The sequence below is a fragment of the Mus musculus genome, chromosome 9 (genome assembly GCF_000001635.26).
Source record: "Mus musculus strain C57BL/6J chromosome 9, GRCm38.p6 C57BL/6J".
NCBI lineage: Eukaryota > Metazoa > Chordata > Mammalia > Rodentia > Muridae > Mus > Mus musculus.
In genome coordinates, this window is record NC_000075.6 from 110,084,083 (window position 1) to 110,107,520 (window position 23,438).

Sequence of the window (23,438 nt, forward strand, 5' to 3'; positions counted from 1 at the left end):
CTGCCTAGAACAGTGCTCTTTGCCTCTTGCTATTCATACCCATTAGGACACGGTCTGTGCTGTGGGTATCATTAGAAGCATCTGTGACAATGCTGGGCTTGACCAGATAGTTAGCTGGAATGTGTTGGCTGCTCTGGTGGATCACTCTTGAGGATAGAGGTTTTAAGCCCCATCTGCCTGTAGGACTTGGGCCACTGCCCAGAGTCCTGAGAGGAGCCCTTGGGAGGACAGCAGCACTCACAAGGGATAAATATAACTTTATTTTAAATAAACATTTGCACTCTGTACATAGCCCCAGCGGAAGAGAGGCTCAGTCATCAGCTGTCTTGCGCATATCAAAGCTGCCACAAGGTCCTCGAAGCAACTCTGCCAGCAGTGCAAGCAGCTGCCCGTGTTCTTGCTGCACACTAAGAGGAAGTGCAGCTAACTCGCTGCGGAGGCTCCGCTCCACCATCCGTCCTAGGGCTCGACGAAACTCCCTTAGCAACCGCACAGTTCGTGAATCACCTTCCAGCCGAAGCAGGTCGCTGTCACTCAATGAGATGGTGGCCCGACGCCCATCATCTGGAGGAGGAGAAATACAGGCTATGTTGGGTCATGCCGTGGGGCCATGAGTACCCCTTGGAATGGTGGGAGGGGTACCCACCTCGGATGTGCACGTCCCCATCTGTTAGGAGCAACACAGCTAGTGGGTGCACCTGGGAGGAATCTCGAACAAAGACGCTACCATTGGACTTGACGGCCATGAAATATGTCAGCCATCGGCTCCGTAACCGGGTAGCCTCCCTGGGGAACAAAATGCTGTGTGAAGCTACACATCTGGTCATTCTCTGAGTCCCTCTGTATGTAACCCTGGTTGCCACCCACCTGTTAATGGTTGACTTATGCAGCAAGATGTTGCCAGATTTGGTCCTGTAAGTGACACTGTTGGGTTTGAACTTGCCTTGCCGAGTAACCTTACCTTGTCTCACCTAAAGGGACAAAAAAGAAATATGAGCAAGGAGCTAGGGTTGGAGAGAGCTAGGGTTGGACCTGGTAAGAAGCTGACCCTAGATGAAGCACCTGGATGAGGTTGGGGTAGAGGCCAGCCATCAGCACACCCTTCACCAGCTCCTCTTCCTCGCTGTACTCATTGCACTGAGCAGAGGGCAGTGTGCAGTCAGAGGGCTTCCCCACTAGGAAAGCCTCATAAATGTTCTCTGAGAACTGCTTGATGAGCCCTGGGGAGGCAAAGTGCAGTGTGAACAGAGACCCTGCCTCAGGACTGGGATGGGAACTCTGGGGGAAGTGGGGGAGTGCTCAGGAGGCCCTCTTGGGGGCCAGGCTGACCGTGGATGAAGCGCAAGCTGGGGGCATACAGAAGGTTTTCTTCCAGGTAGTTTTCCCTGGAGGTACGGTCCTGCCAGCGCAGTACCTCCTCCCAGCCAGCCACAGCCCGCACGAAGGCCAAATGGTCACTGCCACTGTCATGGCTCAGCAATGCCTTCACCTGAGAGAGGAGAATGTTGTACAGGGGTCAGCAGAGTGACTACAGTCCATCTCAAGACAACGGGTGAGGTGTGAATAGACAGCAAGAGGGCTATAGGAAGCACTGGGTCTAACCTTGTCTACTTCTGCCCGGTTCTGCAAACTGCTGCTGAAGGGGTCCCGGGTAAGGCAGGAAACAACCACCAGCAGTGGGTGCAGGCAACGGAAGATGGCAGCCAACACTATGGCCTTGGCCAGTCGGGGGTCAGTAGAGATGTGGGCCAGGCGCTGTCCCAAGGTGGTCAGATACTCCCGCTGGTCCAGCACCCCTGCAACAGCTCAGCTGTCAGTCCCTCCCACAAGCTACGCCACAGCCCAACCATTCCTAGCCTCCATTTACCAATCTCCTGGAGCAGGATCACGGCCTCATCCACTGCCTTGATATTTGGACTGTCCACAGCCTTAGAGAGGAACTCCACTGCCTAGAGCAAAAAGAACCATGCTCTCATGCCTGTGTCCTACCTGCCTTGTCCAGGAGCCAGCCCCTCCCTAGCCCTGCCTCTGCCGCACCGTCTTCTCAGGCATATGGATTTTGGCTTGCAGCACCAGGTTCTCAAGAGGTGTGCGCAGGATCTCTGGCACTTGGAAAGGAACCATTTTCTCCAGCCGGCTCCTCGGGAACAAGTGGTAGGCAAAACCTGACTGGCAGCGGCCTGCCCTGCCCCGGCGCTGAATGACATTTGCTCTCGACACCCACACAGTCTCCAGGCAGGACACCTAGGGGAAGGCAGGAAACCTACATGTGCTACAGTCTTTGTCTACCCATGTCTCCAATCACCCTCATCACCCCTCAAGAGGAACACTTCCCATATAGGTGGCCCTCACACAAAAAGACTCTTTACAGTAGATCGGGACTAGGGGCAACCTCAGAACTGGAATCATTCCCCAGTGGGTTAGTTGGGCCCAAGAGAGAGGCGCCACCTTGGTCTTCAGGTCATAGCGTTCCTCCTTGTGCAGACCGCTGTCCACGACATGTACAATGTCGTTAACTGTGATGGAGGTTTCAGCAATGTTGGTGGCCAATACAATCTTGCGTACCCCAAGTGGAGGCTGTTGGAATATGGCCTTCTGGTCCATCATGGGGATATTGGAGTGCACTGGTGGATAGCAAGATGCAAAAGGGCTTCACGCACTGTTTAGCCAGAAGAGTCCCACACTGAAGGCAGGGCAAGGATCTGGATCACTCACTCACCCAACCCTGACCCTGATCCAACTGAAGCCCAAATGGTCAAAGAAACCAGGCCCACTGGAGTATAGGCCGGGTCACTCCCTACCACAGGGAGCAACACTCAACACTGCAGCGTGCATACCCAGACGCTCACCTGGTAAGATGAGGTACTTGCTTTCATGCATGCCCAGGGCCTCCTGGAGCCGTTGTTGCACTCCTTTGATTTCTTGCCAGCCAGGTAGAAAGCACAGGATCCCACCTGTAAAGGGACCCTGCAGCCATGAGCTGGTTGTCCAGCTAGTGGGGTAAGGGAGTAGCTGAGAAGTGGGAGGAAGCACCCACCTGGTTCCCCACGGGCATCGATATGCAGAACCAGGTCAGTCACAAGGTCCAAATCAAGTGCACATTCATCTTCCGACTGGAGTAGGGGAAGAAAGGCCACTCACAGTCATGGGGTAGGAGTCACACACAGGAACACAGTGAGGGTAAGCTAAGTATGTAAACCCTAGCCCACACTTGTCACACACAAAGGCATGTTATTCCCTACTTTTTACCAAGGAGACAGGCTTGGGAAGAAAATAATGGCCTATCATGAGGATAGGGAGGAGGGAATCCAAAGGAAAGCTCCAGACCCTGGAGTGGTGTCCCTCACCTCATGGTGCCGATGCCGGTGTGGGTACTGATGTTTACCCAGCTTGGCCAAGATGTCCTCCAGGTAGTGTTCCTTGACGGGATACATGAAGCCAGGTACCTTGATAACAGGGCAGCCCCCAAAGTATCGGGAAAAGCGCTCATTATCTCCTGTAGCACTCATGAGCACCAGCCGAAGAGCTGGGTTGAGCCGCTGCAGGCCCTTGAGCAGAATCAGCAGGAAGTCTGTGTTCACATCCCGCTCATGGACCTCATCCACAATGACATGGCTCACACCCTCCAGGCTGGGGTTGCTCTGCAGCTTCCGAAGCAGGATACCCACAGTGCAGAAGAGCAGCGCCCCACCTCGGGCTGGGGGCTTACTTTCCAAGCGTACCTGGAAGCCCACATTCCGGCGCAAGGAGGGGCCCAGTTCATGGCTGACCCGCTGTGCCACAGACACAGCTGAGATCCGGCGAGGTTGTGTGATGATCACATTGCAGCGGGCACCTCGACCCTCAGTCACATAGCGCTCCAATAGCAGCTGAGGGATACGTGTGGTCTTCCCACAGCCTGTGTCCCCAGAGATGACTACCACTGGGTGTTGTTCAATGGCACTGAGGATAGTGTCCCGATGAGGGTCTACAGGTAGCTGCGGGGCCTCCTGCCAGATCGGCCCTCTCCTCCGCCACAGCTCTAGCAGGCTCTGGCTTAAGCGCACCTCCTCTGCTTCTGACAGGGGCATGTATGGCTTGCCTGTGATAGGGTCACTCAAGGGCCCTGAGTCCTTGCCTAAGGGCAAGATGTCATCACTCTGCAGTCGGAGTTCTGGGGAAATCCATGAGCTGTCCACCGGGTACTAGAAGATGAAGAAGCAAGTAAAATGACAGAAAGCATGGGCCTCTTCCATGCAGTCAGCCCTCCAAAGGATTCACCTGAGCCATATGGTTAGGGCCCAACCCACAGAGCAGAGAACTCGGGCTGTGACTGCCCTGACACCCTCGTAGGCATGACTAAGGGGACTTGGAGTTAGGGGAATAAGGCTCCCTGCTCAGTGAGAAAAGAGGATTTCCTAAGCCTGTTGTAGGCAGAAACTGCCTTCAGTCTGAAGAGGGAGACAGTGGGATGGAAGATAGGACACTTACATGACTCAGGAAGGCCTCTATCTTGCGAAGGATGGGCTCAGGCACCTGGATGGTACATGGCCGGCGCTGGGTCTCACCCAACTCACGCAGGGAGGCCAGGTTGTACATGGCATGGGTAAGCGGCTCATTGTTCCTGTCCACAAGGCCAAGGCTCTGTAGAAGGATACGTTATAGCTCAGTCTATGCTCCTAAACCAGACAGGCTGTGGTCTAGATTTGGGTTTTAGTGAATAAAGGAGAAATAGGGAACTAAGAGTCAAACTCCACAAAGTTATTAAATAGCCAACTAGTTAAAATTAATTTAGGAATTAAGCTTTAGTCAGGCATGGTACTGCTGCTTAAAATCTCAGCACTCAGGAGGTAAAAGAGGGAAGTTTTCACAAATTCCAGGCTAGCCTGGGCTAAACAGTATAACTCAAGTTAATTTTTTTTTTCCTCAAACAAACCAAAACAAAAAAAAAGAAAAATTTTAACAACTAACTGTTGCCCAGGCAGAATGGCTCCAGGACAGCCTCTTGTGGTGCATCCACAGCCTCCAGGTATCCCAGACCAATCTCATTATCACAAACTCCCAACACACTTCAGATAGTGAGGCGGGCCCTTGAAGAGCCTACTCCACAAACTCTCCCTGTGTAGACTCATCACAGCTTCCCCACCCAAATTCTGCTAGCAGGTCCTGCTAGTAACTTTTCGGACAGTGCCATCTGTGACCTCATCATACAGCAGTGCATGTAACGTCCTGTAAATGTCTGAACGTTATCACAATGTAGTCCCTTTAAAGCAAATGCTTGTCTGCTTCACTACATGCTTCAACCCATCTGCTGAGATGAAATATGACCTTCAGGCAAGTGTGGGCCCAAGTTTCTTACCTGTGTGTTTCTCTCATATACAGTGTCTCACTAGTCTTACTAGCTCCAAGTGCTCAGTTCGTGTTCCCTCCTCAAGGGTGTCTCCCACTTCCTCTAGCTCTGCTATAACTAAAGACCTAGTGCTTAGACCCCAAAAGGCCCTAATGCTGTCTGCATGTGTCAGCTGGTTGCCCAGCTTCCCAGCACTGTAGCCTCTTCCCAGACAGCTTCTTCCATGCTGTGAGTGTAGGACTTGTGCATATGAGCTGAGGCTGCAGACTCCTAAATATCCTGCAGTGAGGCCCAGCTCAGCACATCTACTCCCGGATTTTACCTCCTGTTTGCAACTCTTTTTTTTTTTTTTTTTTTTTTTCCTTTTTCTCTGAATTTGTTTTTCTGTTCTTACCCTTTTCCCCCTAGAGACAAGAGTTTCTGTGTGTGGCCCTAGCTGTCCTAGAAACTCACTCTGAAGACCAGGATAGCCTGGAACTCAAGAGATCCACCTGCCTCTGCCTCCCAAGTGCTGGGATTAACTCTGAGTGCTGAGATTGAAGGCATGCACCGCTGCTGCTGCCACCCCACCATTTTTTTGTTTCTGTTTTTAAAAAATACAGCTTTGTTATGTAGCCCAGGCTAGGCCTGATCTCATGTTCATCTTCCTGCCTTGCACACCAAGTATTAGGATAACAGTATAAAGCACCACCAATTCCTGAACTCCTCATGTGCTCCAAGGTGACAGCTGTACCTTTCACCACCAAAGGGATTTAAGAAATGGTTCCCAAAATCAAATTCACCAGACCACTCAGTAGAGCAGGCGCACTTCACATTCTGTAAACTGAACCTTTACCTCCATGTGTCAGATGAACTCACTTCTCTTGTTAGTCGGGCACAATGTTAATTCCAAGGCTGTGGCATTAGCTAATGCCAAAGCTCCTTCAAGGAACTGATAGAGCACAGGGTATAGTGGCCACCATGCATGAGGTATACCCTATATTCAATCCCCAACACTAGGAAGTAAAAGTGTGCCAGGCTTACTGGTATTCACTGATAATCTGACTGACCATTTGGGATGCTGAGACAGGACTGTGAGTTGGAAGCCAACCTCAGCTACATAGCAGGTACCAGGCCCAACTGAGCTACAGTATGGCCCTGTTGCAACAGCAAGTGGGCAGAGGGCAGGCTGGGGATGTAGTTAAGTTGGTTAGTTAGCTGCCTAGCACGTGAAGCTCTGGGTTTGGTCCCAAGCACTACAAGGTAGCATAGGCACCTAGGAGGTGGTTGCAGAAAGACCAGAACTCAAGATTACCCTCCACTGTGTAAGTACCAGGTTAGCCTGGGATACACCAGACCCTGCCTTGAAGAGGGCACGTTTACTACCCAGTCTGATGACCTGAGTTTGATTGCTGTGATCCGTACGGCAGAAGGAGAGATCTTACTCCTGCATATTTCCTCTGACCTCCACATGTGTGCCATGGTGGACACAATAAGAAAAAGTTATAGGGCTGGAGAGATGGCTCAGTGATTAAGAGCATTGACTGCTCTTCCAGAGGTCCTGAGTTCAAATCCCAGCAACCACATGGTGGATCACAACCATCTGTAATGGGATCTGATAAACTCTTCTGGCGTGTCTGAAGACAGCTACAGTGTACACATATACATTAAATAAATGTTTAAAAATGAAACTATTTTAAAAAGAGGTGGGAGGTGCACGACTTGCCAGATGAAGGACACACTGCCATGACTTAATGTCCCTTCATCAGTTTTCATTCTAGCTGCACATCAGGTTATTCTCTTGGCCACCATGGTGAACAGGATCTCTCTAGGCACCTAGGCCAAGTGTTGATAAGGCTAAGCTCCCATGCACAGTCACTGTGCAAAGCAGATATCAGAACAGCATTGAGAAATACAAGCAAGGATGGGTCACCAGCTCCTTTCCTACCTGGGTACAAACACTCCGAGGCCTAGTGGGTTTTACTACCTAGAAAAGTAGACCAATCTGTCATAGACAAAGGGGCTTACCTTCAGTTTCTTGCAAGCCAAGGCTGCTGCCTTATTCTCAGCCTCAGCTTTGCGTCGCCCTTTGGCAACAAAGGTCATGGGACAGGGCCAGAGCAGAGTGAGTGTAGCCAGCTTGGTCTTGGTACCCACAGTATGGAACTGCATGAGATTCTACATGGAAGATAAGTAGGAAGTTACAAAAGGCAAGGGATGAAAAGAGATGGTTAGGTAATCTAAGCACTTCAAGGAACCCAGAAATGTACTTAAGCATGATCTCTACAGCAACAAAGAGCCACAGACTGGGCACAAGCACACATGGGTCTGTACTGCGACTTCCCCTTTGTTCTTCTGCGTTATCTCCTTCACCCAATGACCCTGTGTGACCCTAGTTCTGAGCTTGCTTCTCAATCTCTGTAGTAGTAGAAGGGGTTCATGCAATGCTACTACCTGTCTTCTTAACCCTCATCCAATTAGCACTTTCAGAGAAGTCTGGGATTGAAGCTATTAACAGTCAAATCCCAGGCATGTCCTGACAGAGTAAAGGCTTTATACCTCTTCATCAGTCCTCCTGAGAGCCCTGCTGTGGTATCAGTGATGTCACTTATAGTGCAGGATTCAGGCACCCACTCCTACTCTCTCATACTTCCTAACCCACCACTGGCTCCCAGAGCAGGGTCTCCAATCAGCAGTGCCCAGCCTACACCTGGTGTGGCTTGTTTTCACGTCTGCTCTGGGCCTGCTGCCTTATCCTTTCTGTCCATCAGGGATCCTATATCCTTCTAGGTGGCCTAGGTTGGAGCTGAGACAGATACCCTCTGCCCTGCCCCACAACAAGGCCTCTGTCCTGCTTAGCCTTGAGAGCGATGGGCACAAACAAGTGGGCTGCTCGGGCTCACACTTTGAGGAGAGCCAGCTCACCTTAGCTGTGGAGGAGGAGGTTGCAATCTGAATCACTTTGGCCAGGAGGTTCTTGGGAAGTGGAAACTGGGTCAGAGCTCTGATAGCACTGTCATCATCTGTCATTTCAAAGGAGCCCCCCCTACGGGGACAAACAGTTGAGGTTAAAAAAAAAAAAAAAGGTTCTGTCTTCCTAGGCAAGTTCTCTGGGCCTTCAAGGTTGGGACATAGTGCTGATGTAACAGGTAGGTAGGAGGCATGAAATGATGGGGCCAGGCTCTACTGCCCCTTCAGTCACACAGCAGAGCCCACACTCCCCCAGCTTCCCCAGAGGGAAGCAGGCAGAGGGAGAGAGTAAGCAAAGCGATCACTGTGTGAACTGGAAAGAAGGTTCATGCCCAGTCTGCAGGAGCCCAGCCACAGCCCAAGACAGTAGTGTACTATCTCATCCCATCCCTCACGTGGGGAGACACAGTGAGCAACAAGATATGACGACTAAAAGAGGCTCAGAGAAGGTCAATCCTATGTCAAGATGTGTCCAGGGTCCCCTGTAACAGCAGTACCTTGAGTCCCTGAGTGGGTTGTGGGAGTCTTGCTGGGTCATAGACAGAAACTCTGTCACATCAATGGTCCCCTCTTCTAGCTCTTCCTCCTCATCTTCCTCTTCCTCTCGGCCTAAGGATCGGGATAGTCCTGCAGGACCCCCTGGCCGAATGTTCTCAGGATTCAGCTGCCGCCAGGAAGTTGGAGGCATGGTGGGTTCTGGGCGCCACCAGCTGTCAGCTGGAGACCCAAAACGATCAGCTAGCACTCGGTATTTAGCTGCATCAAACAGCTCATTCCGTGGTCCCAGCAGACCCCAGCCCTGTTGGGTAGAGAAAACTGTTAGGATCATAGCATCACTACACCTCAGTCAGCTTGTGCTGGGCCCTGCTATACGTTCTTCAGTCTTGGCCAGAAATGGGAATAAAAATCCACTTGAATCCAGGCATGATGGCGTACCCCTGTTATCTCAGCAATGGAAGCTGAAAGAGAAGAATCTTGTGATCCAGGCCAGCTTTGCCTACACAGTGAAACCATCTCACAAACCGTAACAGATAGAAAGAGTAGGAAGGGGGCTGGCTCAAGGGGTAAGAGCACTGACTGTTCTTCCCAAGGTTCAAATCCCAGCAACCACATGGTGGCTCACAACCACTCTTAATGAGATCTGACGCCCTCTTCTGGTGAGTCTGAAGTCAGATACAGTGCACTTATGCATAATAATAAATAAAGCTTTGGGCCGGAGCAAGCAGGGACTAAGCAAGCGGGCCTGAGTGAGAGTGGGGTTGACCAGAGCAAGCAGGGGTCCTAAAAATTCAATCCCCAACAACCACATGAAGGCTCACAACCATCTGACCAGCTACAGTGTACTCACATACATAAAATAAATCTTTTTTTTAAAAAGATATTTCTCTCTCCTCAGTAGTTAGAAAGAAAGAAAGAGAGAGAGAGAGAGAGAGAGAGAGAGAGAGAGAGAGAAAGAAAGAAAGAAAGAAAGAAAGAAAGAAAGAAAGAAAGAAAGAAAGAAAGAGAGACAGAAGAAAGGGGAGGAGAAAAGATTTTAGTTATGTCTAGATTTGCTAGATATGGGGGCAAATGTCTAAAATCCTGTCTCCCAGGCCAAGGCAGGAAGACCACTTGAAGTTGTAAATAGCCTGATCTGCATGACTTGGTCTCAGTAAAACAAAAGTGAGAAATGAAATAAGCTAGTTCACTACATATCTTCACAAATGAAACATCGACAGAGGCCCCAGCACAGTGGCTCACTTGTGCAGACACAGCACTCACTTAAACAGATAAAAGTTCAAGGCCCAGCTGGGTTCCATAGTTTGAGACCAGCAAGAACAAAACAACCAAAGCAACAGACAAATAACAAAACAAAACAAAACAAAAGCCAATAAAAAAAAAAGGGGGGGGGGCAATGGTGGCTCACACATTAGTCCCAGGTCTCAGGAGGCAGAGGCAGGTGGATCTCTGAATTCGAGACCAGCCTGGTCTACAAAGTGAGTTCCAGGACAGCCAGGGCTACACAGAGAAACCCTGTCTGGAAAAACAAAACAAACAAAAAACCAGGGAAGCAGAGGAGCAGAAAGCAACAGCACACAGTGATCTGCAAAGCCACAGTAACAGAGCAATTAGGAAACGAGTGCTCCCCGGTGTCAAACAGATACCACTCCTAACACAAGAGCCCTGTTAGACTCACATACAATACATAGATCTAAAAAAACAAAAACCCTGTTAGAAATATACTACAAAATAATCCAAAATGTTTTGAAAACCGTCTGTAAAATATTCAGTATGGATTTAAAAGTCAACAGAAACTAAGTTGCATGGGTGTGTTTACTGCAGTAATATAGTCAACAAAGAAATCAAGAAGTAGGCTGCAGAGACGGTCCGGCCTATCAGAGAGGGTGCTGCTTGCACAGGGGGCCTTCCCTCCCTCACAACAGCTAAAGACCTGAAGCTTGTTTCTCAGGCACTCTATTCACCCGAACACACTGACTCACACACACAGTGCATAGGCTTAAATGTAAAGGTGCGGTGCAGGAGCAACAGCTCAGAGGTCGCTCAGCACTGGATGCTCTTCTAGAGGATCAGGGGTCAGTTTTCAGCACCCACATGGATTGTCGCAAACATCTAGATGACTCCAGTCTCAAGGGATGTGTCACCCTCTGCTGGCCTCTGTAAGTACCACATATGCACACACACAAAGGGAAACACCCATATAAACACACAAAAAAGGTTAAAAATCTTAAAAAAAAAAAAAGGAAAAAAGAAAAAAAGGAAGAAAGGAAGAAAGAAAAGAGCTACACAAAAGTAGTCAATGACAGAAAGCTGGCCGAGCATGTGCCCTGGGTCCATTCTTCAGCATAGAAAAACAAACAGAAAAAAAGAAACAAGAAAAAATACCAATTTTAACAGTAACAAAATGAATAATGTACCTGGGTTAAGATGTTTATCCTAAGGAGATAGAGTATAACTATAGAGAAGGAGAAGATAATAAATACAGAATGAAAACACACTCAATGAAATCCCTACCAAAGCCACAAACAAAGTGTCAAACACAAACAAAAAAAGCTCTACTCTAAAACTCACAAAATACACAAAAGCTCCCAACAGCCAAAATAATCTTTTTTTTTTAAGATTTATTTATTTATTTATTTATTTATTATATGTGAGAACACTGTAACTGTCTTCAGTCACACCAGAAGTGGGCATCGGATCCCATTACAGATAGTTGTGAGCTACCATGTGGTTGCTGGGATTTGAACTCAGGGCTTCCGGAAGAGCAGTCAGTGCTCTTAACCGCTGAGCCATCTCTCTAGCCCCCCAGCCAAAATAATTTTAAAAAATATGAAGTCAGAGAAATTATACTTCCAATCTTAAATACAAAGTTGTTATAATCAAATGAACGCAGGTTATAGGGTGTCACATATCTTTAATCCCTCTGCCCTTTCCTGACCTTCAAAAGAGCACCAGGCACAAATGTGTCATATATGCATGTTAGCAATATACACAAAATAAATATCTTTAAAAATTTCTCTCTTGGGGGCTGGAGAGATGGCTCACTAGTTAAGAGCACTGACTGCTCTTCCAAAGGTACTGAGTTCAACTCCCAGCAACCACATGGTGGCTCACAACCATCTGCAATGTGATCTGATGCCCTCTTCTGGTGTGTCTGAAGACAACTATAGTGTACTTATATACATAAAATAAACAAATAAATCTTAAAAAAAAAGATTAAAAATTTTTTTCTCTTGAATCAGTGATGGTGGCCACACCTTTTTTGTTTGTTTGTTTGGTTGGTTTGTTTTTTTTGTTTTTGTTTTTCGAGACAGGGTTTCTCTGTATAGCCCTGGCTGTCCTGCCACTCACTTTGTAGACCAGGCTGGCCTCGAAATCAGAAATCCACCTGCCTCTGCCTCCCGAGTGCTGGGATTAAAGGAGTGCGCCACCACATCCAGCCATGGCCACACCTTTAATCCTAAAATACTCAGGATAAAAGTCTCAGCACTCTCGAAGGCACACAGCTTGCCCAACAATAGTGAATTGCAGACAAGCCAGGGTACAGAAAGACCACATCTGAGGGAAAAAAAAAGTTGTTGTTGTTGTTGTTTGTGGGTTTTTTTGCTTTTTGTTTTTAATTTTACAATAAGACATAGGCCAGGAAGTCAGATAGCTCTGTCAGTAAATAGCTTGCCAAATAAACATGGAAGAGCTGAATTCAATCCGCAACTCTGATGTAAACTCCAGCTAGTGGTGGTGTACACTTATAATCCCAGGACTGGGGAGGCAGACAGGTGGATCATAGGACATGCGAGGCAGCCAACCAGGCCACCTGTGATGAGGCACACCTTTAGTCCAAGCACTCAAAAAGCATAAGCAAGTGACTCTCTGTGTTCAAGGCTAGCTTGGTCTATACATCAGTAGTTCTTGGCCAGCCAAGCTACACAGTGAGACCTTGTCTCAAAGAAGCAAACAAATAAACAGAAAAACGATGTAGACAACTTTTCAGGAATGACACCTGTAAAGGACCCCTAGATGACACATAGCTAGCACACATGCAAATGCATACGCGCGCGCACACACACACACACACACACACACACAAATAGGAAATAGGAAGGGCTCAGTTCAGTTGAATGCCTGAACCTTGTATCAACATCACAAAATGTCCCTGGAAGCAAAACTACTTCAAGAGAGAGCAAGGGCTAAGTCTCCCAGGCCCGTGGGCCTTCAACAGAGGAGCCTCACCTTGAAGAGTTGGCAGGCAGCTGCTGCAGCCTGACGCTCAGCATCAATCTTCTTGCTGCCATAGCCTTCCACCTCCACGCTCTTGGGCCACTTTATGTGCAGGGTGACTTTCTGGGAAAGTGAAAAAAGCAAATAAAGAACTGGGAATGGTGGGCTGGCAAGATGGCTCAGTGGTTAAGAGCGCTGACTGCTCTTCCGAAGGTCCGGAGTTCAAATCCCAGCAACCACATGGTGGCTCACAACCATCCGTAAGGAAATCTGATGCCCTCTTCTGGAGTGTCTGAAGACAGCTAGTGTACTTACATATAATAAATAAATAAATCTTAAAAAAAAAAAAAAAGAACTGGGAATGGTAGTCAACACCTGTAATCCAGAAGATCACGTTACAAAGTAAATTCCAGGACAGGTTGGGAATGTATAAGACCCTGTATCAAAAATAAACAAGCTGGGCTAAAGAGATGGCTCAGTGGTTAAGAGACTGCTCTTCCGGAGGTCCTGAATTCAATTCCCAGCAACCACCTGGTAGCTCACAACCATCTATAATGGGGATCCAATGCCCTCTTCTGGTGTGTCTGGAGAAACTCACATACACGACATAAATAAATAAATCTTAAAAAAACAAAACAAAACAAAACAAACAAAAAAAAAAAAACCAAACTGGGTGTGGTGACACACACACTTTTAATGCCAGCACTCTGTAGGAAGACCCCGGTGGATCTCTTGAGGTCAAGGTCAGCCTGGTCTACATAGTAATTTTCTGGACAGCCAGGGATAAACAGCAAAACCCTGTCTCAAAGCAACCAACCAACCAAAAAGAACCGTCACTCAGAATGGCTTCCCTGAATGCTTCTGTGAGGTCTAGGCCACAAAGTACGGCAAGGCCCTCTTTGACAAGATGAGTACTCCTTCCCCCACCTGCTGTGCTTGCTCCTCCTGCACAAAGCACAGAGAGCACTGGCTGACTCTTCAAACTGAATTGTATTATGAGATTCTCTTCTGAGTGCACAGTGGCACACATCTGTAAGTCATTTTTCATGTGTATAGAATACCTTCAGGATCTGGGAAGTGGAGGCAGGAAAACCAGCAATCCAAGGCCAGATCCTGTTACAGAGTAAGTTCTAAGCCAACCTAGTCTACACAAAACCTTATCTCCACAAAAAGCAAAAGATCAGTGCCAGATGCCTTTGATCTCAGTACTCAGGAGGCAGAGGCAAGCAGATCTGAGTTCAAGGCCAGGCTGGTCTCCAAAATGAATTCCAGGACACCCAGGAATAAAGACACCCTGTCTAGAAGAACAAAAACAGATAAACAAAAACAAAAACAAAACAGAATTTTTTGGCCTCTTTAAAAAACAAAAACAGGGGGCTGGAGAGATGGCTCAGTGGTTAAGAGCACTGACTGCTCTTCCAGAGGTCCTGAGTTCAATTTCCAGCAGCCATGTGGTGGCTTACAACCATCTGTAATGGGATCTGATGTCCTCTTCTGGTGTGCCTGAAGACAGCTACAGCGTACACATATAAATAAAATAAATAAATCTTAAAAACAAAAAACAAACAAACAAAAAAAAAAAACCCTGAAAGGGAAGAGTAGCCAGTTTTCTGTGAGTCAAACCAGTGTTTCACTTAGCCATCAATACTTACCTTTTTCTTCGGTCCATTCGTGTGCACATAGACTAACTTGTCTTTTGCATGTGAGATGCCAAGGGCTCTTCCAATCACGCTGTTGAGAAGGTTTTTAGGCTGCGGAAACTCTTTTAATAGGTCCCTAGAAGCTAAGAAAATAAGAATGAATAATTACAATTCTTTTTCTTTCGAAACTCCATAAGGTAGGTAGGTAGGTGTGTGTGTGTGTGTGTGTGTGTGTGTGTGTGTGTGTATCAATCTAAGTCACTCTGGGCTGAAGATGTTGGCTCGGGACCCCCAAGCACTCAATGGAGTTAGGAGTCCTGGGTTGGTTAGTCAATAAACTCTGTGAGTCTGATGTCTAAAAGAGGGTATTCAAAAAACAAACAAAACGCCAAGTGGTGGTTACGCACACCTTTTATTCCAGCACCCAGAAGACAGAGGCAGGCAGATGTCTGAGTTGAAGGCCAGCCTGATCTACAGAGTGAGTTCCAGAACAGCCAAGGCTATTCAGAGAAACCCTGTCTGAAAAACAGCAACAACAACAAATCCAAACAAACAAACAAAACCAAAGTATCTTCCACATCTATGCAGGAGAGCTCAAGGCCCCCTAAGCAGTGCAGAGTTAGAAGGACAGGCAGGCCCTGCAGAGCGGGGTGAGACCCAGATGCTCAAGATCATGCCTCCACTCGCAAGTAACCCCAGCCCTCTGCCGAAGTCCTCTCTAGAGCCCACAGAAAGGCTCCCAGCCAAGACAGAGCATGAGCCACCCCGCCTATCTCCCTGACATACCGGAAAGGGGCATCAGACACCAGGAGGCCATCCCTTCCCTTCCACTTATTCTCGACATTAACCTCTAAACAAAAATGTCTGCCATATCTCATCTAGCAGCAGCTCCTGCCAGACAAGGGCTTAGTTGGACCACAAAGAGGCAATATGGCCCAACTCAAAACAAAATGAAGTGCCCATTCACACAGAGTCAGAAATCTTTAGAGAGAAGGCTTCAGAAGTCTCCTCATTTGCCACTGTCATGTGTGGCATTACATTAAGCTTATATTACTCCACAGTGGAATTGATCTAGAGTACCATGTACTTGCTTCATCATAATTATTTGAGAAATTTTCACCTAGCAGTGGATAGAGTATTCTTCAAGGGGAACCTGAGAATGCCAGCCATGTTCAGATAGGATCTGTATTTAATTCTTATGTCTTTTTAAAAGTTCATTTATTGCTGAGCAGGTGTTAACTTTTAATCCCCTCACTTGGGAGACAAAGACATGTGAATCTCTGAGTTTCAGGCCAGCCAGGGCTATAGAGTGAGACCCTAATTAAAAAAAAAAAAATCATTAATATGTGTGTACACATGTACGTGAAGTCAGAGGTTAGCCCTGGCAGACCTATTCTCTCCCTCCACTGTGATAAGGGGTTGGAATTTGAGTTTATTATCTACCAGACTTGTATGCAAGCGCTTTTACCAGAGGACCCATTTCACCAGTGCTAAATTTTGAAAATATTCCTCCAAAACTCTGGAATAACCTGGTTATCTAATTTGGGATATTTATCTGGAACAGATTTCTGTCAACTAGCACAATAGGAGGGTCCTGCCTGGACCACTCTCCTAAATGCTGTGTTATGAATCATGTAAGAACCAAGTAGTTATAAACAGTTCCTAAGCAGACTCAAGGAGAGTTGAACCCATCTTGCAGCCCTATGCTAAGTAGATATGCACAGACACCACACCCCCAGATCTTCAAGATGGGTAAAGAAAGGCCAGCGAGCTCACTCCACCTATCTTAATGGCCATGATGTACTAATCATGATGTCAGAGCTAACCCTCAATGCCACTCAACCTGGCAGAAGTAGGATATTTAAGTGATTCTTCCCCCCACCCCCCGCCTCGCCCCCATCCATCTACATGCAGGTGTGCTGGGTTCTAGGTGGACCTAAGACACACCAGGCTTTCTAACAGCAAGGCAGAGACTCACAGATGTAAAAAGTTTAAACTACTTTCCAGAATAAAGCCTTGACCGGGCGCTGTCCCGCACCCCTTGCTTGTCTTCCCTAGTCAAGGACATCGGAGCCAAATCTCAGCTTCACTATCCTCACCGTTCACCATGCTTCCGTCACCCTCCCCAGGCTCGCTAGGGGCCACCTCTGATTCGACCTCGGCAGCTTCCTGAGTGCCATCAGAGCGGACAAAGCTTGATGAGAAGCCGCGCGAACATCCTTGTCGCCCGGAAGCGACAAGGGGATCCGGCGGCCGGAGGCGCGGAGAGACGCCGGCAGCCAGCGCCATGAGCCGCCTGGCAGCCGCCATCGCGATCCCACCAGTCCCTGCGGCCCCAGACCGCGACAGTACCTTCGAGGGCTCAGCAACTGGCAGCATTACCGTACGCCCTCTGCTGGCCGGGGGGACTCGGTGCCGACCTGAGAGCATGAAAGCTAGGCTACAGCTAGGATGCATACCACAGCCTAAGCCTCCTCACCTGGAAATCCAAACCACAGACTAGGCATCTGGATCTCAACCAGGAAAGGGAATAGGATGATTTTAGAAAATAGCGCTAGGTATTTGCTCAACGTCCATTCAAAAAACCGAGCCAAGTTCCCTCCAGGTCCTACACATGGTAAATTCCTTACAAACTGCTTTGTAATGCCTGACTTGGTTGTTGATACAGTGCTAAGCAGGGCACCCATCTCCTATAGGTAACCCTGGTGAAGACTCTAGAATAGATAGAGAAGACCTCTTAAATATAAACTGATTTTAATCCCTGGACTGGAGTCAAGGGAGAAAGCACTGTGCCAAGAAACTGAGCCGACTCCACAGTTAAGAGTGGAGACCTGCTCTTCCTCACTTGGGTGAAGGCTGCAATTTTACTTCCAAACTACTGTGCCTGGATTTTATTCTTCTTCTGTCTCTTAAGGCTTCTGAGGACTTGGGAGGGCTGGGAATGAAATTAGATCTGAAAGCAGTGACTATGTTGAGGGTGGACATCAATGTCTCTGGACCTTGGGAGAAAGCTTTGCTGGGTGGTTGGCAGTTTAAGTTGTCTAAATTGGGAAGAAGAAATGTGTTTCATTCTAGCCATGACTTGAATAATCCCCTAGAGAGCTCATTAAAACACATCACTGCTCGGCATGGTGTTTGTACATTTAATCCCAGCACTTGGGAGGCAGAGGCAGGCGGATTTCTGCGTTCGAGGCCAGCCTGGTCTACAGAGTGAGTTCCAGGACAGCCAGGACTACACAGAGAAACCCTGTCTGGAGAAACCTAAATTAATTAATTAATTAATGAAAAAAAAACCATGTTACTAAGCTGGTTGCGGTGGTGCAAACCTTTAGTCCCAGCCTTTGGGAGGCAGAGGGAGGTAGATCTCTGTACATGTGAGGACTGCCAAGGACAGAAAAACTGTGTCTTGGAAAACCAAATGTGTGGTGAGACCTGCCTGTAACTCAGCACTCAGATGCAGCAGCAGGACTGACTGCTTCATGTTCAAGTCTAGCCTGGTCTCCACGGAAGTTCTAGGCTAACGTGGGTTATATACTGCATCAAAAAATAAAACAAACAAACAAAACACCACAAAAACCAGGTCTGGGGATGGAGTTTAGATTAATCATGTTCACAAGATTTGAGCATCAGTACTGTATAGTGGGAGCACGTCTCTGAATCCCACATTGGGAAATGGAGGAAGGAGGACTGGGAGTTCTAAGTCATCTCTGGTAATAGAAAATAAAAAGTTGAGGCCAACATGCGCCTCTGACTTTTTTTTGCTTCTTTGTTTTTGAGACAGGTATAGCCCTGGCTGTCCTAGAACTCACTCTGTAGACCATGCTGGCCTTAGGCCCACCTGCCTAAGGCCACCCAAGTCCACCTGCCTCTACCACCCAAGTCCTGGGATTAAAGACATACACAACCACCACCTGCCTACATGAGCCACCATGCACATGGTGGACAGACAAATATGAAGGCAAAACATCCACACAAATAAGCCAGACAGTGGCCAAATACCTCCAACCTCCAGGTCAGCCTGATATATTGAGCGAGTTCTAGGACAGCCAGGACTGCACAGAGAAACCTTGTCTTAAAAACAAAAAACACGCCGGGCGTGGTGGTGCACGCCTTTAATCCCAGCACTCGGGAGGCAGAGGCAGGCGGATTTCTGAGTTCGAGGCCAGCCTGGTCTACAAAGTGAGTTCCAGGACAGCCAGGGCTATACAGAGAAACCCTGCCTCGAAAAAACAAAACAAAACAAAACAAAACAAAAAAAAACAAAAAACACATGATTCCCCAAGGGCTTTGCATATGGCAGTGTGGCTCATTACTTTGTCAGACAGAAGTCTAACCAGTTTCAAAAATGGTCCTCAAAGACTATAAATAGCCCAATTTTCATCCCAAGGATGAAGTCATTTACCAAGTCAGGGTGGGCACAACAGTGGCGGAGGATAAGTGAGAACTGTGTTGTTTCAGAGCTGAAGGAAACAAGTCTAGAGAAAAGACCCTCACCTAGAAAGCAGCTGTGCCCGTCAAGACTCCTCAGTAACACAATCTGCTCTGCTGGGTCAGCCACAATGGTGTGTGTGTGGCTGTTTTGCCTGCATATTTGTGCAGAGGCAGGTGGATGAATTCAAGGCACAAGTGTGTTCATGCATGATTCTTGGCCTTGCTTCCAAAGAAAGCAAGTGTAAAAGTATACACAGAGCAAAAGTTGTTATGAACTGTTAAGTGTCTAAACTTCATGACAGGAGCATGGGCATCTGCTATGCCATTCTCTCTATTCTTTTTTTTTCATTCTCTCTATTTTTAAAAAACATATTTTAAACAGATGCCTGAAATTTTATGTTAAAAACAAAACAAAACAAAGAAACAAAGGGGCTAGGGGTGGTGGTGCACGCCTTTTATTCCAGCACTTGGGAGGCAGAGGCAGGAGGATTTCTGAGTTCGAGGCCAGCCTGGTCTACAAAATGAGTTCCAGGACAGCCAGGGCTACACAGAGAAACCCTGTCTCGGAAAAACAAAAACAACAAACAAACAAACAAACAAACAAACAAAGGGGCTGGAGAGTGGCTGAGTGGTTAAGAGCAGTGGCTGCCCTTTCAGAGGACCCAGATTCAATTCCCAACACGCACATGGTGGCTCACACCTGTTTGTAACTCCGGTTCCAGGGGATCTAACATCCTCACACAGACATATGCAGGTAAAACACCAATGCACACAAAATAAAAATAAATCACTAAGAAAAAGAAAAGAGAGGGGAGGCCCTTAGTTCTGTGAAGGCTCAATGTCCCAGTGTAGATAATGCTAGGATGGTGAGGCAGAAGTGGATGGGTGGGTGGGGGAGCACCATCACCATCACAGAAGCAGGGTAAGGGAGGATGGGATGGGGGTCTGCAGAGAGGACACTGAGAAAGGGGATAACATTTGAGATGTAAACAAATAAAAAAATCCAATTAAAAATCCAAAAATAAATAAATAATAATAAAAGTAGTTATGAGAATAAACTGGAATAAAATATTAATATTTAAAAAACAAAAAGAAAAGAAAACCAGTACTTAATAGCCTGAGGCAAGAAGATTTGAGAGTACAAGGTCAGCCTAGGATTCAAAATAAGACCCTGTCTCTGAAACTAAGAAAAAGCTGTGGCTATCAGTCAGTGACAGAGTGACTGACCTGCATAAGACCATGGGTTTAGCTCCCACAATCCACAGAGACATGCCAGGAAGAGAACCGACTCAACAAAGCTGCCGTTTGACCTGTACCAGACACACACTATACACACATTTAAACACAGCAACAACAAATACAACCTAAAAAGAAAGCTCATGCCAGGCAGGGATGGTGCAGGCTTTTAATCCCAGCACTTGGGAGGCAGAGGCAGGTGGATCTCCAAATTTAAGGCCAGCCTGGTCTATAGATTGAGTTCTGGGATAGACAAGGCTACACAGAGAAACCCTGCCCCAGACAAAACAAAACTGGATATCAAGAATGTGGAAAAATAATAAAAACCAGTTATAAAGAGTTCTAAGGGCTGGCACTGGCTTGAGCAGATTGTTCACTCCATAAATACCAGCAACTCCTGTGGAGTCAGGGAAGCTCTTCACATAAGGCTTTGGAAGGCTTCTGTTTCTATGATCTCCTCCCAAGTGTTCAGAGTAGGCATTGGCAAGCCATTGACTGCACACCAAATCCAGGCCACTGCTGTTACTATAAGGTCTCTGTTGGTATTTGAAACATAGTATCCTTTACTCAAGCCTTGCCTTGCACTTGCTAGTGCTAGTTAGCCAAGGATGACTTTAAACTACTGACCCTGTTGAGTGCAAGGAGTTCAGGATGTGCCAGCACACCTGAATTATTCAGCACTGGGGGCTGAATTCAAACTAAACCTGAAGTGTATCTTAGCCCCATTAGGAAGTCTGAGTGGAGCACAGCTATGCTAATTTGCTTATGGAATATCAATTGCTACCTTTCTGCTATCATGGCAGAGTTAATTGCAACAGAAAAACATGACAGCAAAACCTGGGCATGGTGGCTCATGAATTTAACCCCAGCCCTCAGGAGGAAGAAGGCATATCTCTGAGTTCCAGAATATCCTGGTCTTCGTACAGGGTCTATGTACAGAGTTCAGGCCAAGCAAAGCTACAGAGTGAGACCTTATCTCAAAAAAACAAAAAACATACACCTCTCTCTCTCTCTGTGTGTGTGTGTGTGTGTGTGTGTGTGTGTATGTATGTATATGTGTGTGTGTATATATGTTTATTAACTTAGAAATATTTCTTTTTATTTAATTTATACTTTTATTAAATTTTAGTGTGTATGCATGTTCATGGTTCTCCTTCCACCATGAGTGCCAGGGATTGAACTCAGGTCATCAGGATGGCATGGCAGTAAGTATCACTGCAGAGCCAACTCACCAGCTCTCAGAGATATTTCTGTCCACTTTTGGATCAGAGAGAACACAGCCACTAAACAGAGTCAAGGTGTAGAGGACCTGAGTCTGCAGGGAATGTTTAGGAGCTTAAGCTTCGCTTATATTTTGATTCATGGTAACGACAGCTAATTATGTAGCCCAGGCTGCCCCAAACTTGTAGCAATCCTGTTTTGCCTCAGGCTCTCAAGTGCTGGCTTATTACAGGTATAAGCCAACATGTTTAGGAAGTGAAACTTTAAAGCACCAAAAAACAATGGAAGAAAACCCAAGACAACTGAGGCCCTGTGTAGACAACAGGACCTTTGAAGGAAATGGGGATCTATTAACACCTAAAACACTGGAGCTCTCAGCCAGCATGTGGCAACTTACTCAACTTATCATATTCAAAATGATAAGACATGGTCAAGCTGACTGGAGATATGAAGAAAAGAAGAGCTATCAAGTCAGGTAAGCACCCCCCACACGTGAAAGTCACATACCCCTTAATATAAGGTCCTGCACCAGGGAAAAACACAATTGCATAAGGAATGCACAGGAAAGAGCACACTGTAGCCATAGGCCTGGGCAGATCACCCTGCAGGGTTTCTAGTGCCAGTGCCCGTGCCCTGTGCCTCAGTTCTGGACAGGAAGGAAAAGATGCAGAGGACACTTACAGATAAGGTTTTTTGTTTTGTTTTGTTTTTTGTTTTTTGACATATTCACCCACTTTGGAAGGAGGCTTTGGTAAGAGATTGGTGGCAGTATAGGGACAGGTCTGGAAAGGAGATGATTTGGTTTTTCAAAATAGGGTTTCTCCGTGTAGCTCTGGCTGTCTTAGAACTTTCTCTGTACTCCAGGCTGGCCTCGAAGTCACAGAGATCTGCCTGCTCTGGCTGCCTAGTGCTAAGACTAAAGGCGTGCACCACCACAACACAGCTGAGATGATCATTTTTTGCTTTCAATTCCAAACCTGTCCCTGCTCAATGCAGATGACCACTGTCCTCTGGGTGCTGCTTCTTTTATTTGAACACTAAAGATACTCTTTTTCCTACATACCTTCTTTTTCTATGGGTACGTGGAGCTAAAGTATCATGTACTACTGTAGCCAAGACTGGTTATGAACTCCTAATCCTCATGTTTTCCTCCTGTTGGTTATAGGTGCTTATGCCCACATCTGGCTTTCACAGCTCCTTCTTTTTTTTTTTTTTAATTTTTTAAAAAGATTTATTCATTTATTCTATGTAAGTACACTGTAGCTGTTTTGTTTTGTTTTGTTTTTTTGAGACAGGGTTTCTCTGTATAGCTCTGGCTGTCCTGGAACTCACTTTGTAGACCAGGCTGGCCTTGAACTCAGAAATCCGCCTGCCTCTGCCGCCCAAGTGCTGGGATTAAAGGCATGCGCCACCATGCCCGGCTTTTTTTTTTTTTAAGATTTATTTATTTTTATATATATGTAAATACACTGTAGCTGTCTTCAGAAGCATCAGATCTCAGAAGAAGCATCAGATCTCATTACAGGTGGTTGTGATCCACCATGTGGTTGCTGGGATTTGAACTCAGGACCTTCAGAAGAGCAGTCAGTGCTCTTAACCACTGAGCCATCTCTCCAGCCCTTTTGTTTGTTTGGTTGGTTGGTTGGTTGGTTTTGATTTTGGTTTTTTGAGACAGGGTTTCTCTGTGTAGCCCTGGCTTTCCTGGAACTCACTCTGTAGACCAGGCTGGCCTCAAACTCAGAAATCCGCCTGCCTCTGCCTCCCACGTGCTGGGATTAAAGGCGTGCGCCACCACCGACAAGCTCACAGCTCCTTCTTAAGGGCAGAAGTTCCAGTGATGCCTCTAAAGTGCCAGGGCATTACCTATAACCCACCTACTGGAAAGTGAAGGAAAGAGGATTGCTTGAGCTAGAACT

The 23,438-nt window shown here is 47.0% G+C and overlaps 1 protein-coding gene across 23 annotated transcripts in view; it reads right to left on the reverse strand.

Moving 5' to 3' along the window:
* Positions 1-236: 236 nt before the first annotated feature.
* The window catches only part of Dhx30 (DEAH (Asp-Glu-Ala-His) box polypeptide 30), a 33,298-nt gene continuing 10,096 nt past the window's right edge, over positions 237-23,438 (reverse strand). For 16 of the 23 annotated variants that reach the window (XM_006512301.4, XM_006512305.4, XM_030244644.1 and 13 more), the window contains 18 exons: positions 14,647-14,777; positions 13,007-13,117; positions 8,776-9,077; positions 8,234-8,354; positions 7,337-7,486; positions 4,471-4,623; positions 3,348-4,184; positions 3,038-3,113; positions 2,850-2,954; positions 2,449-2,624; positions 2,038-2,244; positions 1,868-1,949; positions 1,603-1,796; positions 1,330-1,489; positions 1,063-1,220; positions 868-971; positions 647-786; positions 238-564 (listed from right to left, as the gene is read on the reverse strand). In XM_006512301.4, coding sequence (XP_006512364.1) covers positions 311-564; positions 647-786; positions 868-971; positions 1,063-1,220; positions 1,330-1,489; positions 1,603-1,796; positions 1,868-1,949; positions 2,038-2,244; positions 2,449-2,624; positions 2,850-2,954; positions 3,038-3,113; positions 3,348-4,184; positions 4,471-4,623; positions 7,337-7,486; positions 8,234-8,354; positions 8,776-9,077; positions 13,007-13,117; positions 14,647-14,777 — 3,461 coding nt within the window. In that variant the 3' untranslated portion in view covers positions 238-310. Of the gene's footprint in view, positions 565-646; positions 787-867; positions 972-1,062; positions 1,221-1,329; positions 1,490-1,602; positions 1,797-1,867; positions 1,950-2,037; positions 2,245-2,448; positions 2,625-2,849; positions 2,955-3,037; positions 3,114-3,347; positions 4,185-4,470; positions 4,624-7,336; positions 7,487-8,233; positions 8,355-8,775; positions 9,078-13,006; positions 13,118-14,646; positions 14,778-16,733; positions 17,006-23,438 lie in introns of those variants that run through there. The other 7 variants (XM_011243029.3, XM_006512298.4, XM_006512300.2 and 4 more) reach the window with 3 other exon arrangements.